The following is a 19,464-nucleotide window of genomic DNA, read 5'->3' on the forward strand; positions in this document are numbered from 1 at the left end:
CAGACTATTGTAGGGGTCTGAGAGCCAACACCTCGTCCATCTTCAGTCACTTCGCCCTCGTTAAAGACTGGATCAGCAAGAGGGGGCGTGTCAAGTTTGACTACTTGGTCTCAAGAGCAGGCATCCAATCAAAACCCACATGTGAATTCTCCATCTCCGTACTGAGAAAAGGCGTTCAGGTAAGACAACGCCCCTTCTCTTAGAAAAGTCTTTATTATCTTTTCCTGACCGAAATAGGTAGGTTTGCCTATTTCCACAAGCTCCATCAATCTAATAATCCAGTCTTCTACTCTTGGTATTTCATTATTCATCCATCTTTGTACATACAATAATCTTGCTGCAGTTACAATATATAATATTAATTTCCACATTTCATAATATATCGTCCTTAAATCTGAATAAATATAATTTTGGTTTTATCATAATATTAATATGCAATATTATTGGTATCATTCTATGAATTTGCATCCAACATTTCTTTACTTTTTCACAAGTCCACTGTGCATGATAGAAAATTCCTCTTCCTTTTCACACTTCCTATACTTGGTTTGATATTCCTTTATATATTTTTGATAGTGTAACCAGTGTCATTTACTGATACTGCACATCGCTTTATGGAAGTTCTTTGATAAATGATGACACAACATAAATTTAATACCAGTTTCCCACATTTTCTCCCATATATCAATATTCATATAAAGAAATATATATAAAAACTCTTATTTCAAATTCAGTTTTCTTTTTCTTGATTGCAGTGGTTCTTTTATTCATCCATGTTAATTAATCCTCTCTTTCATCTGATTATAAGAAAACCATTGAAAAGATCATTCTGTTGCTAATTGTTCCTTTGTCTTCATCTTTATTTCTCCTTTGTCTTGTATTAATAGATATCCGAGAATCAGACACAGTCGAATAGAAGAAAAAAACATATTCCAGGTGGCCCCTTGCATTCTAAATATAGTATTAAGGGCCGATTGAAGATGAAACAAGTACATGGATATGCATTATAGCTGAAGTTATTATATTTCCCCACAGGCTTTAGCTCTTTTCTTAATTGAGGATAGTTATATTCAGTAGTGAGAAAAATAAGGTCCTGCAAATAGAATAGAATAGAATAGAATAGAATAGAATAATAGAAGAATAGAATAGAATAGAATAGAATAGACCTGGAAGGAACCTTGGAGGTCTTCTAATTCAGCCCCCTGCTCAAGCAGGAGAACCTATACCATTTCAGACAGCTGACTGACTGTCTAGTCTCTTCTTAAAAACTCCAGTGATGGAGCGCCCACAATTTCTGAAGGCAAGCTGTTCCACTGGTTAATTGTCCTCACTGTCAGGAAGTTTCTCCTCAATTCCAGGTTGCTTCTCTCTTTGATCAGTTTCCAACTATTGTTTCTTGTCCTGCCCTCTGGAGCTTTGGAGAATAGTTTGATGCCCTCTTCTTTGTGGCAGCTCCTCAAATACTGGAGTAGTGCTGTCATGTCACCCCTGTTTCTTCTTTTCTTTAGACTAGCCAAACTGAAGTCCTGCAGCCGTTCTTCATATGTTTTAGTCTCAAGGCCTTTGATCATTTTAGTTGCTCTTCTCTGAATTTTTTCCAAAGTCTCAACATCTTTTTTGTAGTATAGTGACCAAAATTGGTTGCAATATTCCAGGTGTGGTCTTACTAGGGTTTTATCGAGCGGTACTAATACTTTGCGTGATCTTGATTTTATGCCTCTGTTTAGACAACCCACAATTTTATTAGCTTTTTTGGCTGCTGCTGCACACTGCTGGCTCATAGTCAAATGATCGTCCACTAGGACTCCAAGGTCCCTCTCACAGTTACTATTTTTGAGCCAGATCTTGCCTAATTTGTACTTATACCTTTGATTTTTCCTACCTAAATATAAAACTTTGCTTTTCTCCACATTAAAATTCATTTTGTTGGATAGGGCCCATTGTTCGAGTTTGTCAAGATCTTTTTGGATCCTGAGCTTGTCTTCTGGGGTGTTGGCTAATCCTGCCAGTTTGGTGTCATCTGCAGATTTAATGAGTTCCCCTTCAATTCCCTCATCTAAGTGATTGATGAAGATATTGAAGAGTCCTGGGCCTAAGACAGAACCTTGTGGTACCCCACTGCTTACTTCTCTCCATTTGGATGTAGTACCATTGAGGACTAGTCACTGAGTACGGTTTGTCAGCCAGCTACAGATCCATCTGGTGGTGATGTTGTCTATCCCACTTTTTTCTAGCTTACTAAGCAGCAGGTTGTAGTCTACTTTGTTAAATGCCTTACTGAAATCTAAGTATGCTATGTCCACAGCATTTCGCTGGTCTACTAATTTAGTCACTTTATCAAAGAATGAAATAAGATTGGTTTGGTATGATCTGTTTTTAACAAACCCATGCTGGCTACTTGTTATAACTTGGTTTGCTTCTAGTTGTTCGCAGCTCTGTTTTTTTATTATCTTTTCCAGGATCTTCCCAGGTATTGATGTTAGACTGATTGGTCTATAGTTTCCTGCAGGGTAGATAATAATTGATGCTTTTTTTAAAAAAATAAAAAATTAAATCGGATTTTTTTAAATTTAAATCGGATTTTTTTTTATTTTATCAAATTTATTTTAATAAAATGCTTTTGGAGTAAAAATCTATCTAAATATAGTTTTCTATTTAAGATATATTAAAATTTTAGTTTATTCAGCATGAAATGGAGCTTAGTTATGTAGCATGAGGCTGTATATTCTGCAATATTTACATTTTTGGTAAACTCATTCAATGAATCCAAGCTGTGCAAGCTGAGATAACATGGACTGCATTGATGCATCCACACAATTTCACAGTAACCATGAGATAAATCATAAAACAAAGTTCAGGAATATTCCTTTATCCCATTGTTTTGCAAATCTATGTACATTACAAACTGTATGATTGGTTGAAGAAAAATGTATCTGTACCAGGCTCTTAAATGTTTTAGTTAAACACCTTGTTGTGGCGGCGGCAGCGCAATGTGCCATGCGGCCTCCTGTCCCATTGCGCAGCCAGGTGGGACGGAGTAGGCAGGGTCCTAACTAGGGCTTATTTTTGGAGTAGGGCTTATATTAGGCCCACCCCAACAAATCAGGGTAGGTCTTTTTTTCACGGTAGGGTTTATTTTTAGGGAAACACGATATTAATCTAAAATCGGTTCTGATATTGCTGTTTTACTAACCTGACAACTTATTATTCTAAATAGGAAACCTTCATTTTGTTTGCAAATAATATTAAAGATTCTAACCGCCAGCAAGAATGAGTCCTTACATTTAAAGAGCACCTGTCATTTCAGATCCGTCATGGCAGCGCCAGTTAGTGGGCATCCACTCACCTGCTGCCCGCCACGTCCCTGACCTTGTCACTGCCGCATCACCAGCTGTCCCATTAAAGTGAATGGGACTGCTGGTGAGTCAACAGCGGGTCAGAGGAGGAGCCACTGTGGGACAGAGATGACAGTTGCTCTTTAAAAATTATGACTTAAATCGAGTTGATTTAAATCAAGCCTTTTTACTAGTGATTGAAATCATGATTGAAATCGTGATTTAAATCGACTTGATTTAAATCAAATCCACCCTGTTTTCCTGGGTCTGTTTTTTCTTTCTTTCTTGAAGATGGGAACCATATCAGACCTTTTCCAATCCTTGAGTACTTCCTCGCTGCTCCAGGATTTTTGAAAGATGTGGTGCAATGGTTCTGAGATAACATCTGCCAGCTCCTTCAGAACTCTGGGATATAATCTGTCAGGTCCCAATGATTTCTATTAATCAAGGTTGGATAGGTGTTCTCTTACCATTTTCTTGCTTATTTTAATATTTGTTTCTAGTTTGTCTTTTGCAGTAGGTTTTTTTGGTATGTTGGGCTATAATTTCTTTTTGTGTGAAGACTGATGCAAAGAATGAGTTAAGCAGCTCTGCTTTCTCCCTACTGCCTGTTACTTCCTTGCCATCTTCTCTCTTTAGTGGACCTACAGTTTCCTTGACTTTTTTCTTATTATTAATATATTGAAATAAACTTTTTTTATTGTTCTTGATTTCTGTTGCAAGTCTTTGTTCATTCTGAGCCTTTGCTTTCCTGACTTCATCTTTGCATGTTCTGGTTGTCTGCTGATAATCGGCCTTAGTTATGTGTCCCCTCTTTCCATCTTTTGTACTTGTCCTTTTTGTCTTTCAGCTTGTCAGAGCTTTATGCAGCAATGCTGGTTTCTTCTGGAATTTCTTGTTTTTCTTTGTCAGTGGTATTGTGCTGGAGTGGGCTTTTATGATCATATTTTTCAGAGTTTCGCATGCTTCTTGAGTTGTTTTCCCCTTTAGGATTTTCGTCCATGGAATCTTTCCTAGATTATCTGTGAGTTTGTTAAAATCGGCTCTTTTGAAGTTTAAGAAACTGGTTGGATTATTTTCTATTGCTTGTGTTTGCATTATAGTGAATTTCAGTATGACGTGGTCACTTTCACCCAAGGTTCGGCAACTTCAACTCCCTCTATCACTTCTTCTCTATTAGTAAGAATTAGATCCAGTATAGCTTTACTTCTAGTTCCCTCCTCTACCTTTTGGATGGTAAAGTTGTCGGCTAGGTTGGTTAAGAATCTGTTTGATCTCCCACTCGCTGCAGTTGATATCTGGATAGTTGAAATCTCCCATTACTACTGCAGTATGCTTCCTACATATGTTTGTTAACTGGTTGGTAAAGAGTTCATCTATTTCTTCTGATTGGTTGGGTGGCTTGTAATATACACTTATGGCAATATCACTTTTTTCCCTTTTATATTGATTCATATACATTCTGGAGGGATTTTATCTTTGATCACGTGCATTTCTGTAGATATGTAGTGTTCTCTTACATATAGTGCAACTCCCCCTCCTCTTTTTATAGATCTATTTCTTTTGAACAATTTGTATCCATCCATCAGTATATTCCAGTCATCGGTTTCATCCCACCAGGTTTCTGTAATGCCAACTATATCATACCCACCCTCATGTACTATTGCTTCTAGTTCACCCTGTTTGTTCCCCAAGCTTTGAGCATTTGCATATAAACATTTAAGACTTTTATGCCTGTCCATGGATATGTTTCCTATATCTCCTGATTGTTGTTTGAGTTTTTCTTTTTTCTCATCACTCCATACCTCATTGTTTGATTTGTTTTCTTGGGTTTTATGACTGGTTTTGTGTTCTAGAGATTCTAAACATTGGTCACCCTTCCCCCTCAATTTTAGTTTAAAGCCCTTCTAATGAGTTGGGCCAGTTTTTTCCCGAATACATTTTCCCCTGTTTTCGTGAGATGCAGCCCATCCCTTGCCAAGAGTCCTTTGCATAGGAAATGCAGTCCATGGTCCAGGAAACCAAAGTTTTCTTGGTGACACCAATCCTTTAGCTAATGGTTTAGTTCTAGAATTCTTTTTCCCCTCAATGGGTGTTGGCCTTTCATTGGGAGTACTGATAAGAGCACTACTTGTACTCCTAGCTCCTTAACTTTATTGCCTAGTTGCTTATAATCTCTCAATATTGTACTCAATTTTTTTGCTGTGTCATTCGTCCCAATGTGTGAAGGAGGAGGAAAGGGTAGTAGTCTGGGCCTATTTTTGGGGGGGTGCAGTCTGAGGTGCTTTTCTGTCTCAGGTGTGTTTGTTGATGTGACTCTTTTAGGGATGTTTGATGTTGTTTCTTTACTAGTTGTCTGCATGTTTTCTTTGAGGGAGAGGTTGTGGGTCTGCGTATTTCCATCTAGGGCAGTGGTTCTCAACCTGTGGGTCGGGACCCCATTTGGGGTCGATCGACCATTTCATGGGGGTCGCCAAGCAAGGCTGTCCGCCATTTTTTTTGTGCGCCATTTTTTTCCCCTTTTCCGGCGGGTGCCTTACCTCCCTTGGGCTGGGCCAGCTGGTGGTCGGCCTGCTCCGTCTCTGCCGCTTGCCAGCTATGCCTCGGCCGGTGCAGGGGGCAGAACCACGCATGTGCAGCGCTCCCGGGCAGGGAAAGTCCTCGACTTACGACCGGTTGGGTAGTCCTCGACTTACGACCGGTTTAGTCCTCGACTTACGACCGGTTTAGTCCTCGACTTACGACCGGTTTAGTCCTCGACTTACGACCAGTTTAGTCCTCGACTTACGACTGGTGGGGTCGCGGCATTAAAAAGGTTGAGAACCACTGATCTAGGGGAAGAAATCGATTGCTCAGTTTTAATGGGGCTGCTTCTGGTTGGGTTAGATTGGGCAGTAGGGGTTTGTTAGATGTATGCTGATTCTTTCTTTGATTATTGTGTTTCCTTCTATGTGTGACATATCTCCATTTGTCTTCTTCCAAGGGTTTATCAGTAGGGTCAAATCCTCTTGGAGCTATTTGTTCATTATTTGGTTCGGTTTGGGTATAGCTTTCTTTTGTAGGTTGGAGTTTGGCTAGAGTTGCCTCTAAATGCCTTACTTTTTCCTCTAGTAGTTCACATAGTTTACATCTAATGCATATATAATTTGGGTGTTCTTTGGGCATAAGCACATACTTAGGTATAGAATAGGGAGAATCTGGCTTAGTAGTAGTGACTGAGAGAGAGCTAGGAGTCCTAATGGACAACTATTTAAGTATGAGCCAAGAGCGTGTTGCAACTGCCAAAAAAGCCATTGCAATCCTAGGCTGCATCAATAGAGGGATAGCATCAAGATCACAAGAAGTGATAGCACCACTCTATATCCCATTAGTGAGGTCATACTTAGAATACTATGTCTAGTTTTGGTCATCATTATACAAAAAAGATGCTGAGACCCTAGAAAGGGTGCAGAAAACAGCAACAAAGATTATAAGAAGTCTGGAGGCTAAACCAATAATGAACAGTTAGTTATGTCTAGCTTGAAAAAAGGGCTAATGTGTGAGATTATAGCTATCTTCCAGTTACTTGAGGGGCTGTCACAGAGAAGAGAGAGCTTAATGAGAAGCAGTGTGTGGAAGCTCATTAAAGAGAGAAGCAACCTGGAACTAAGGAGAACTCTCCTGACAGCAAGAATAACTAATCAGTAGAACAGCTTGCTTCCTGAAGTTTTAGGAGGGTTAATATAAGACTGTACCCCTGTGGGGTCAAGGGTTATTGAAATGATAGCTCATGTCCTCTTATATTGCATCCTCTATAAAGACCTTCATTATAACTCCTTGATAAAGTAGCTGATTTTTAAGGTACAGTTGTTATTATCAGGCTAGCATGATTTAGCTTCCTTGAGCATAGCCTAATTTTGTTAGTTTGCCTGAAAAATTAGACACAACTTGATTGCCCACCAACGAGCCCAAAAGCAATTGTACTATTCTTATTCAGTTTTGTTTTTTTATTCTTATTTTTTTAAATGTGCTTTATTTTTAACTCTTAGCAGTCTGTAACTGCAATTAACTCTTATCTTAAAAATACAGATAATGAAAAATCTGGAAAAGTATCTTGGCTACAATAAAGCATTAGAATTGTTGGTATCTCTTTGCTTCCATCTTGTCATCCAGATTGGTTCAGCTGTACTTAAGTTTGAAATATACTGAATTTGCCATAAATAAATAGGTAGATGAGTTGACTCTTGGGAGTTGACAACATAGCCTTTTATTTTCCCCAATGTCCCAAGGACACTGATTTGAAAGGAGAGTAAATCCAGTTCAATACTTGAAAGATTTCAGATATTTATTTTTAGTGCTTTATTTTCCCTGACAACAGGTGGTAGTATCTTTAGAAAAGCCTATATTCTACTTATATGCTGTACTGTTAACGATGATTGCATTTAATTAACAGATATTACCCCCTAATAATAAATTATCTTTCACTAGGATATTATTTTGAACATCTCTGAAAATGTCTACTCCTGATCCTCCAATGGGAGGGACACCTCGTCCCGGGCCTTCGCCTGGTCCTGGTCCTTCTCCTGGTGCTATGCTGGGCCCTAGTCCTGGGCCATCCCCAGGTTCTGCACATAGTATGATGGGTCCCAGCCCAGGACCACCATCAGCAGGGCACTCTATACCACCACAAGGGCCTGGAGGTTATACTCAGGATAACATGCATCAGATGCATAAGGTAAGCTAGCTTAATATTCTTTCATCTGTGCACATCTTTAACAATATGAGTTTGCTTTACTCAGATAGAAAAGGAAATAGGGGGATCAGTCCCTTTATTATTTCAGAGATGAAATGTAGCACAGCAGAATGTTTTGTTTAGTGTTAACTTTCAACAAGGGGGGAGTTGTATTTCTGTGTTATATTTTATTCAGGAATTCAGGTTGGTGTACATAGAACTCTCTCCTCCTATTTTTCCTCCCAAAAATGTAATAATAATAAAACATATAATAACAGAAGGTGACAACCTTATTTTTAAGGTATGCAACCAGTAACCAAATAGGTCTTATAGAACAGAAGACATTCCATGCCTTTCCACAAAAAAAGAATTTTGCAAAGAGAAACAGTCTACATTGGAATAGTTTTCAAGGAGTAGCTGTGTTAATCTTGTGTTGTAGAAGCAAGAAAATATTCTGCAGCACCGTAAGACTAACACATACGTTATCACTCATGCTTTCATGGATCACAGTCCAAGCTAATGAGGCACAGGTAGTCCTTGACTTATGACCACAGTTGGGACTGGAACATCTCTCACTAAGCAAGGTGGTTGTTATGTGAGTTGATTTTATAACCTTTTACAGTGGTAGTTAAGTGAACCCAGCTTCCCAGATTGATATTGCTTGTCAGACGCTGGCTGGAAGGATTGCAAACGGCAATCACCTGACCCTGGGATATTGCAACTGTTGTATATCCAAGAGCCTGAATTTTGTACAGATGAGCACAGAGACGCTGTGATGGTAGTAAGAGCAAGGACTGGTTACAAATCACTTTTTCCAGTGCTATTGTAACTTTGAAAGGTCATTAAATGAATGGTCATAAGTCGAGGACTACCTGTAATAGGATTGTTAATGTTACAAGATACTTTTGTTATATTACTTTGGACTATATTTTATTGACTTCTTTGGCTTATATGCTACTCCATTTCTGAAACCATTGAGCAGCTTATTAAGAACTACACAAAAAAACTGAAATGACAACAGATCAACATTTAGGACAATCACTGCTCTGATGCACCACCGTTTTGGGGAGGGGGAGGCATTGTGATCTTTTGTTTGTCCCCAGATTTAACAGGGAGGGAGTGTTTTTTGACAGAAACAAGAGCCATCACTGAGAAGGGTTGTATAGAAGGTTTATGTTAGGGCAGTAAGAGTGAAGATCAGAATAATACTAGAAGCTATTAACAAAATGCCAAGCCAAATACTTTTAACATGCTGTGAAAGATAATACAGGTCTTGGGATGCAAAGTTATATGATACCAACACACCAAAGGTGTATTAGTGCGTATACATAAATGAAATAAAATAGTTCCTGGAGTGAGAAAGGCAGAGGAAAGTGGTTGTATAAAATACATATTTATAAATAAGGTCTTTGCCTTCTAGTAATGTGCCATTGAGAAAATAATCCAAAATCTCACTTGCATGATATATACATATATCAATTTTCCACAAGTTAGTATTTGTGAATTCTGGGAACTAGATAATGTGTGTATCTGCACAATGTATTAAATCAGCCTGACTGGTTAGTGTCAATGGGCATGCCTCCTTATTGTCTTTTGCATAGCTCCTTAACCTACTCAGCAGCTCTTTTGTGGTTCACTATGACACGTTTATCACATGTTCCACATTCTCATGTCCATGTACACCATAAAAAAGATGCTGAGTGTAGTTAAGAAGTCATGGAGGACAAGAGTAAAAAATGTGGCATGTATATTAAGCTGATTTAGTTATTCCATTGGAACAGATTTGTTTAGAGGAGTTCTTTATGTGGGCTTTGTATTATTCCAGCCAATGGATTCCTTGCATGAAAAGGGAATATCGGAAGACCCTCGTTACAGTCAAATGAAGGGCATGGGAATGAGGGCTGGTGGGCACACAGGAATGGGACCCCCACCAAGTCCAATGGATCAGCATTCTCAAGGTATGGATTTCAGGATTTGTGTAAATCACATTGCTGGTTAAATGTAGCATTTGTTCTACAATTAAATCTCCTTCTAAATCTCCTGATTCTTCATAACTTTAAGATAGCTTCTACAAGAAGCTTTCTCTGTCTGTAAAGGATTTTTGTGTAATTTAAAACCACATTTTCTAAGCCTGCAAGAAGGAGGGTCTCTCTGCTGTAAATATTGGCCCTCAACATGTTGAGGCTAAGATTCAAACTGAGGAGTGGAGGAATACACCATTCTTCTCATATGGAGAAGTTACACCCTTTTGGAATGAGTCATATGAAAAAGAAAATATGTAGGTAAATACAACCTCAGATGAACAACAACACATGACATATTACCCTATGTCATTTATTTTACAAAAAGAAAACCAAAATATGCCATTCTGGTAGCTTCTGCCAAGCTTTGTCTACTACAATGCAAGCAGGAGCTCCAGATAAAACTGCTTTACCCTTGATTGTGGGACGTACAAAGCAAATTAAGTCTTCTTTCTATCTCTCCCATTTTTATTTCTTTTCTCTTTTTGTCTTGCCCTTTTTCAGGTTACCCTTCTCCACTTGGTGGTTCTGAGCATGCATCAAGTCCAGTTCCAGCTAATGGCCCATCTTCTGGCCCCCAGATGCCATCTGGCCCTGGTGGAGTCCCATTAGATGGTACTGACCCCCAAGCATTAGGGCAGCAGAATCGGGGCCCAACTCCTTTTAACCAGAATCAGCTGCATCAGTTGAGGGCTCAGATCATGGCCTACAAGATGCTTGCCAGAGGTCAGCCGTTGCCTGACCATCTTCACATGGCTGTGCAGGGAAAAAGGCCAATGCCTGGAATGCAGCAGCAAATGCCAACTCTACCTCCACCTTCTGTATCTGGAACAGGACCAGTGCAAGGACCAGGGCCTGCACCTGGACCAACACCTCCGAACTACAACAGACCTCATGGTGAGTTTCACTAAAGTCTTTGGGATCCATCTGGGGTCTCTTCTGGGAGGTCTTTCCTTTGCTTAGACCAGAGGAGTGAAAAGCTTAATGGTCTGCCTATGCTTTCCCATGACTTCACAGGTATGGGAGGGCCTAATATGCCCCCTCCTGGACCCTCAGGAGTTCCGCCAGGAATGCCTGGGCAGCCCCCTGGTGGACCACCCAAGCCCTGGCCAGAAGGTAAGGCTGTGTATTGGAGGACTTGGGTTTTTCATTGCTATATTGTTTCATTAACATCTCAATTATTAAAGGTTTCCAAGCCTCAGCCTGGCTTTTGCTGTAAGAGGCTACCATGTCACATTTTTTCAGTGATATCCATATGATTTTTAGTGCTTGAAAATATGTCATCAGTCTGAAAGTTGCCACAAGTCACTGTGTTTGAGGATGGGTATCTGTCGGCCTTGCAAAATAATCCACACAGGAAGTACTCCTAGATGAAGTAATTCTATTTTTTTGTAAATTACATTAATAGAATCTTGGTAGTCTGAAAGTACTTTTCTCCCCCATCGCCTTTACAGCTCAAAAAACTAGGGAGGGTTCCTTCTGAAGCCTTGCCATTCCCATATTCCTTCTCCAAACTCAGCTGCCTCTTATCCCACTGTTCCCCTGGCTGTGCCTCCATTTCCCAAGGTTCTTCCCACAAGCCACTTTACTTGTGTTTTCAAGGATAAAGTTATCTACTTTATCAGAAAATGTTCCTTTTTCCTTTATTCACAAGATTTGTATCCCATACTCTATTCAAAATGACCCTCAAGGTGGCTAACAATACGGTATAAATAATACAAATAAATAAAAAATAATGCATGAACACCCAGCAACCCTGAATTCTTCTGTCAGTATCAGTATCCTATTGGAATGCTATGATAGAACATCACTGCAATTTAATGAATAGTATGGAGAAAAGCTATGATCAGATAAAATTATAATCAAATTTTGTTCAACCTATTACATGGATAATTCTCAGAAATTCTGTTCATATTTATGCAGCTTTGATTGAGAGATCTTTGGATAGGCTAAAAAATTATTTATTAATTATTAAATAATTATTTATTTAAACAATTTACATAGCCACCTGTCTCACAACAATGACTGGGCTTAATGGTTAAAATAGTGATGCCCAAGATAAAACAGTTAAAAAAAAACCTATATCAATGACTGGCCTCACCTAATTTGGCCCAAACTTCTGGGGAATCAGCCAAATCTTTAGAGCCTTATGAAAAGCTAACAGGATTTAATTTTGTTAATTGCCTCTCAGGTCATTTACTGCTTTGGGAACCAGCATAATGTAATGGCCATACTGCAGATGCAGAGTGGCATCACATTTTAAGATGGACAGTGATAGACCCCCATTCCCAAGATGAAAGTATAAGATGAAATTTCTAAGACAGGGAAGTACTAGCATATTCTTGCCTTTTGCTCTTTAAATAAAAAGCATCGACTTATTCAAGTGACTAAGTACATTCACCTAAATGTTGAGGCCAGTTTCTGAAGATTTCATTATTTTGCATATATGCCCCCAGGTTTGTATATGAAGGGACCCCACAAATATCTTCCTAACATTGTTCTTCAACAGGACCAATGGCAAATGCTGCAGCCCCTACTAGCACACCTCAGAAACTGATTCCTCCTCAGCCAACAGGCCGTCCTTCACCAGCACCCCCAGCGGTACCTCCAGCAGCATCCCCTGTCATGCCTCCCCAAACTCAGTCACCCGGGCAACCAGCCCAACCTGCCCCAATGGTGCAATTCCATCAGAAGCAGAACCGTATCACTCCAATCCAGAAGCCAAGAGGACTTGATCCAGTTGAAATCCTTCAAGAGAGAGAATACCGGTAAAACTATAGCTTTCAATAACAACTTTGCTGATGTTGCCCTGATAGGATATGTGGGTGACATTAATTTGAATGAGTGGTCTTGTTGATGTTATGGTTAGCTTTCATGTTAACTGTATTAAGGAACCAAACTACAGGGAATAGGTAACAAGACAGCATTATAAATTTAGCAATGTATTAGAAGCTTCCTGGTGTCTGAGGGTAGATTCCATTACTTGGAACAGTGTTTCTCAACCCTCTGCAACTTTAAGATGTGAATTCCCCAGCCAGTGCGTTGCTCAGTTGAGAAACAGTGGCCTAGAGAGAGAAGCTCCAGAGAGGAAGGGTTTTCGAACTTTTTCACATCACAGAATCTGTTAGTTTAAAAACAAGGTAATGACGGTCATGGGTTTATTCATAGGAGATCAAGCCCTAGCCCTTTTGCTATATCTAAGAAAATTTGCTATGTATGTCCCTGGCTACATTCAAGGATTTGGGGATGGGGTATTTTTAGTCTTTCTTCAGATCCCTCTATTTTACCTGCTGGCATTTTATTACTGCTTCATTTTATTACAGCTTTGGCTGTTTGTTTAATCATTTTTGGGGTCTGCTATTCTGGTGGGAGAGGGGTTGCTTGCTGGGGGATGTATTCGCTTTGATTGCTCTTTGAGTTGCCCTCCCTCCGAGAGAAAGGAATGTGGCCTGAAGACTTCTGCCTTATCCGCCTGGGACCATTGGGAAACGAAACCAAGAGATGCGTGCTAAATTGCCAGACTCTCAAAACATCTTAGCACCTATGGATTGGTTGGAATTTAAACTGACTGTTGGACACTGGGGGGAGGAGTTTTGAATGAGCATTGTGATGTAACCTTTCACGCGTGAAATCTTCAGACCTTACTTTGCTCTACTGCTATCACTACCTCTCAATAAAAGTTCCTTTTGAAACAGTGCCTGTTTCAAGAGTTCTGCTTTCTTGGGAGACCTAGTTGAGGCAGATCCTTACATAAAGCAAGGTCTGCAATACTGCCCAACCCAGAGAGGAAATTTCCCTACCGCGGGGGTGGTGGTGTACAAGATATCTCAGTAAGGCAGCAAAATGGGAGAAGCCGGGACCAAAGACTGGAGCGAGTCGGCTAACCAGGCCTGTCCTGAAGAAGGCACCTCCAGTTGGCTGGAGGAAGCCACTGCCTTAGAAGACTCCACAAAACCGAGATGGTTAGGGTTATGGTTAGGGAAGAGAGAGGACTGGGAAGAGAGAACCCAACAAGTAACTCTCACCCGAGGAGGCGGAAAAAAGACTTGGAAGAAAAAGGTGGAGTTGCCTTCTGATGAGGAAGAGATGGACAAGCAATTGGACCAGATGGAGGGCATCTTAAAGTGGGCCATGCAGTACATAGTGGAAGCGTTCGATGAACTAAAAGCTAAATCTCTGAGCGGTCCAGAGAAGGAGGAGAACCAGTTGGGGGTGTCAAATGCGGGGAAGGAGAAGCCGCGATCACTGAAACCACATGGGAAGCAACAGGCTTTGCTGAGATGGAGTGGTGCGGCAGAGAGCAACACCCCAGAGAGCCTGGACCCCATGACAGCCCAGAGAGAGAAATCCCCCCCGACGAGCCAAAACTGGTGCCGTTGTGGGTGAAGTTCGATGGGGATCTCCAACAGCTGGGGTTCTTCCTGGCTCACGTTCTCACCTACATGCAAGTGTATGGGAGAACCCTACCCAACGATGCAGCCAAGATCAGAGTCGTCACCCTGGCCCTGGAAGGGGCTGCAGCTAGATGGATGCGATGCTCCTGAATTCCGGAATTTCAACCAGTTCATGACAGCATTGATGCACCGGTTCGAGGATCGACTGGCAGACCGGAAGGCTTGGGATCGCATAAAAATGGTGAAGCAAGGACGTCAGCCGATGGCTGAATGTACGGAGAAATTCTATGACTTAGCCTGCCACCTCAACTGGCCTGAAGACATCTTGGTGAGCTGTTTTCAAGGTGGGCTAAATGACATTCTGTACAATGCTTGTGTAGCTCGGGGGGCACCTGCACAATTGTATGACTGGTGTGTCCTAGCCGAAGAAGTGGAAATTGACCACACTTGGAACCAGTACCACCCTGGAAAGCCTGAGAGGAGAAACCAGCCCGAAAGGAGGAAAGAAGCAAGCAAGCCCTCCGCGAACCAGCCGCGATCAACCACCTGCTTCAAATGTGGCAAGGAGGATCATTGTGCCATAGAATGCTGCAACACAACTCCAGACAAGAAAGCAGACCACTACTCAGGAGGAAATCGGGCAAACCCACTCAGCGCTCAAAAGACATGGCTCTGAAAACTTCTGAGATCGTAGAGATCCCCTGAGCCGCAAAGGCGGAGGGTAGAGCTCTGACCCCAACAGATGACAAGTTGGGGACGGCAGAGAGCAACTGTGACAATGACCCTTTGGTAAGTGGGCCGTTCGACCCCATAACTATGCCCATAGAACTGTCAATCCCAGGCACAGGGAGGAAAATGGCCCTTACCACATTGCTGGACTTGGGGTGCACCCGATACCTAATAAGCCCACATCTACTCAGAAAGTTGGGGGTTCTCAAGGACCCAATTGCATTTTGTCAGCTCAGTGGGTCTGTGGTGGTAGGGGGGTGTCCCAGCAAGTTTTGTAACTGAGCCCCTGGGGCTCAGCCACACAGAGCCACACAGGGACTTTAGCTTTCATTGTGGCTCACGGCATGGAATGGCCTCTCGTACTGGGACTGACTTGGCTAAAGAAGTGGAACCCCCTAATCGATTGGAGAGGGGCAATTAAGGTTCCCAAAGAAAAGATACCTTACAAGGACGCACGGGGTTATAAAGTAGAGAGCTCAAAATGGGAACTGGCTTCCGTGCTGAATGAGCAAGAACTGCAGAGCATTCCAAGAGAATACTGTGATCTGGTTGAGGTTTTTAGTGAAAAAAGATCAGATGAGCTCCCCTCTCACTGACCGACAGACTGTGTAATTGAGATCATCCCAGGGACTAAGCTGCCAAAGCTGAAGCTGTATTCTATGACTCCTAGGGAGCTGGATGAGCTGCAAAAGTTCATCGATAAAAACTTAGCCCGAGGGTTTATCCAACCGGCCAAACACCGGGTGGCAGCCCCTATTCTCTTCAGAGAGAAAAAAGATGGGTCTCTTCATCTCTGCATGGATTATAGGTGTTTGAACGTAGTGTCTGTGGAGAATGTGTAACCCCTACTCCTCATGAGGGACATGCTAGTTCATCTGCCCAAAGGGAAGATTTTTTCGAAGCTAGACCTGCAGGAAGCATACTATCACATTAGAATTAAGGAGGGAGACGAATGGAAAACAGCTTTCAACTGGGTGTTTCCACTTCAGGGTAGTCCCTTTTGGATTACAGGGGGGCCCAGCGGTGTTCATGCAGCTGATCAACAAAGTCCTCCATGAGTACCTATATAAAGGAGTTTTGGTGTAGTTGGACGATATCCTAATTTACACCGAAACCAAGGCTGAACATGTGAAACTGGTTAGGACAGTCCTAAAGAAGCTCCACTCTGCCAAACTGTATGCCAAGCTTTCCAAGTGTGAATTCCACCGAGATAGAATTGACTACTTGGGCTACCACATTTTGCACAAGGGAGTGGAAATGGACCCAGAAAAGGTGCGGGCCATCCTGGAGTGGGCCCCTCCTCGCACTAGAAAGCAATTACAGAGCTTTCTGGGATTTGCCAATATTTACAGACAGTTTATTCCCTCGTTTTCCCAAATTGCACTCCCCATTACTAACCTGCTGAAAAGAAAGGGGGAGAACAAGCCGAAACCTAGCCAGCCATTAAAATGGACTGTGGAATGCCAAGCCGCATTTGAAAAGCTTAAGAGACTGTTTTCAGTGGAATTGGTGCTGAAGCACCCGGACCCAGAAAAACTATTTGTAATCTAGGCTGATGCCAGTGATGTAGCATTTAGGCACCATACTGTTTCAAAAGAACCAAAAGGGTCAGCTACAGCCCTGCACTTACACCTCCCAAAAACTGACTGAGACCGAGCAGCGATGGGCTGCTTGGGAGAAGAAAGCTTACACAGTGCACTGTGCCCTCCTTACTTGGAGGTATTTTTTGGAAGGGAATAAAATTCCCTTCCAGGTCTGGACTGATCATAAGAATCTGGAAGCATTAAAAAAACCCTAGAAAGTTGTCTTCGAAACAAGCACGGTGGATTCAGCATTTCCACCAGTTTAACTTTTCTATCCACTATTTGCCAGGGGAAAAAAATATCCTGGCAGACGCCTTACCGAGAATGCTGCAATACAATAGTGTAAAGTCAGGGTTGGTTAAACCTTTGTTTTCCCCGCAACAATTAGCGGCCCCGGTCACTACCAGGGTGCAGACTAAGAGCGCCCCACTATTAGACGATGCAGCAGTGGCAGAGTTCAAAAGAGCACTGGAGAAGGATGAGTGGTTTCAGGACCATGGAAATCTTTGTTCAGTGAAAGATGGTTTGGCCTGGGTTGGTGGAAAGCTGTATGATCCAGCCACCCTGAGACTCAAAATCATGCATGTTATGACTCATAATTGGCGGGACATTTCAGGTTTGTCAAAACCCTTCACCTGCTAAAAAGGTAATTTTGGTGGCCTTTCCTAAAGAAGGACATTGAAAGTTATGTTGCTAGCTGCCCTACGTGTGCGACAGCTAAGAGGAGACAAGGAAAGACGCCTGGGCTCCTGCAGCCAGTCGCGAGCCCTTCAGCACCCTGGAGAGAGATCTCTATGGACTTTATTGTGGAGCAGCCAGAAAGCACAGGAAATACTGTCATTTGGGTCGTTACCAACCTATTTTCAAAACAGGCTCATTTTATCCTATGTCAGAAGATCTCGACTGCAAAAATGTTGGCCAAATTATTTGTGCAGCCTATTTATTGGCTGCATGGAGCCCCACAATGGATAATTTCAGACAGGGATGTCCAATTCACTTCCAAGTTCTGGAGAGCCTTTTTGGGCCTTCTGATCAGGGACTGTCATCTAGTCATCATCCTAAAATGAATGGGGGGGGGCAGAACGAATGAACTCTGTTCTGGAACAGTATCTCCATTGTTTTATTAATTATCAACAAGATAATTGGACTCACCTGCTACCATTTGCTGAAGTAGCCTATAATAGAGGTCCCCAAGTTCGGTGGAGAGAGGTTTTTCGTGGACCAGAGGGGGTGTGGTTTTGCGTGCTGCCTGCATCCTGTGGAATGGGACGTCACTTGTTTGCACGGAGCGGTTTCTGGCATGCCGCGGACCGGTGCTGATCCACAGCACTGGCTTTACCCCCTTTCAAGTGGCTAATGGACAATCTTTCAACCCCATGCCGGAATTACCTGCTAATGAACCTGCCATTCCTTCCCTTAAGGACTGGGTTCATCAATTACAAAACATTTGGCCTGTTGTCAGGAAGGCCCTTGGCAAAGCTAGGGCAGCCTACAAAGCTCAGGCAGATAAGAAACGAATAAAACCAAGGAATGGAGATAAAAGATGAAAAATATAAACAGCAAGCGTTTGCGGATGATTTGGTATTTATACTAGAGGAACCATTGGAGATAGCCCTAAACTATTGAAAAGGATAGAAGAATTTGGAGAAGTAGCAGGATTGAAAATAAACAGAGGGGAAAAAACTAAAGTTATAGTTAAGAATCTAACATAAACAAAAAAAAATCAACTGTCAGGAAAAATACATCTCCAGATAGTTAAGAAAGTTAAATATTTGGGAATATATCTAACAGCAAGATGTGCAACAATAAAAGAAGACAACTATATAAAACTATTAAATCAAATAAAACTGGATTTGGAAAAATGGTGTTAGGAAGAATAGCTATAGTAAAAATGAACATTTTACCAAAATTACTTTTCCTATTGCAAACAGTACCCATAAAAATAGAGAAAATATTATTCGATGATTTAAACACTGATTTTGAAATTCATTTGGCAAGGGAAGAAAGCCAGAATTAGATTAAAAATGTTACAAGAATCTAAAGAAAATTGAGGATTTGGTTTACCGGATTGGGTCTTATACTATCAAGCATGTGCTTTAACATGGATAAAAGAATGGATAACCCTTAGACATAAACGATTATTATACTTAGAAGGACATGATTTACAACTAGGATGGCAAGCTTTTCTGTGGTATGGGAAAAATAAAATTCATAGATACTTCCAAAATCACTATGTAAGAAACGCATTACTTTTAGTATGGGAAAAGATAAAAGCTAAAGTTTATATGAAAATACCAGGATGGTTTTCAACAATGGAGCCTTTTGTTCACCCAAACTTAACTAACTTTGAGAAAATTGTAACCTATAAAGATATTTTGAATACTGAAGGGAAATTAAGATCTAAACAAGTTGGAAAATCAGGGTATTGAATTTATCATAGCAGCCTCAATTGCAAATACATCTGAGATATGAGAAAGATGCTAAAATACATGGTGTCAGAATCCAATCATATTTCATATCAAGTTATCAACTATGAAAAACTCCATCCCTGCCTTCCCTGGATTCTGTCATGGATGAAGGGAAGGGGGTGAACAAAGGGGCTTTATGGCCCTCACTTCCTTCAGGATACTTCAAAGGAACTGGATGTGGAATCACCAAAAGGACTAACAATAACAATAGGGGGTCATTAGC

The 19,464-nt window shown here is 41.3% G+C and overlaps 1 protein-coding gene across 1 annotated transcript in view; it reads left to right on the plus strand.

The window, feature by feature from the left end:
• SMARCA4 (SWI/SNF related, matrix associated, actin dependent regulator of chromatin, subfamily a, member 4) overlaps window positions 1-19,464 on the plus strand; it is a 92,477-nt gene that overhangs the window by 17,680 nt on the left and 55,333 nt on the right. The window contains exons 2-6 of the mRNA XM_015813278.1: window positions 7,803-8,049; window positions 9,872-10,004; window positions 10,572-10,964; window positions 11,085-11,183; window positions 12,577-12,835. Of these exons, the coding sequence (XP_015668764.1) occupies window positions 7,828-8,049; window positions 9,872-10,004; window positions 10,572-10,964; window positions 11,085-11,183; window positions 12,577-12,835 (1,106 nt within the window). The 5' untranslated portion in view covers window positions 7,803-7,827. The remainder of the gene's footprint in view (window positions 1-7,802; window positions 8,050-9,871; window positions 10,005-10,571; window positions 10,965-11,084; window positions 11,184-12,576; window positions 12,836-19,464) is intronic.

The sequence above is a fragment of the Protobothrops mucrosquamatus genome, unplaced genomic scaffold (genome assembly GCF_001527695.2).
Source record: "Protobothrops mucrosquamatus isolate PMUCROS unplaced genomic scaffold, P.Mucros_1.0 scaffold150, whole genome shotgun sequence".
In the NCBI taxonomy this organism is placed as follows: Eukaryota; Metazoa; Chordata; class Lepidosauria; order Squamata; family Viperidae; genus Protobothrops; species Protobothrops mucrosquamatus.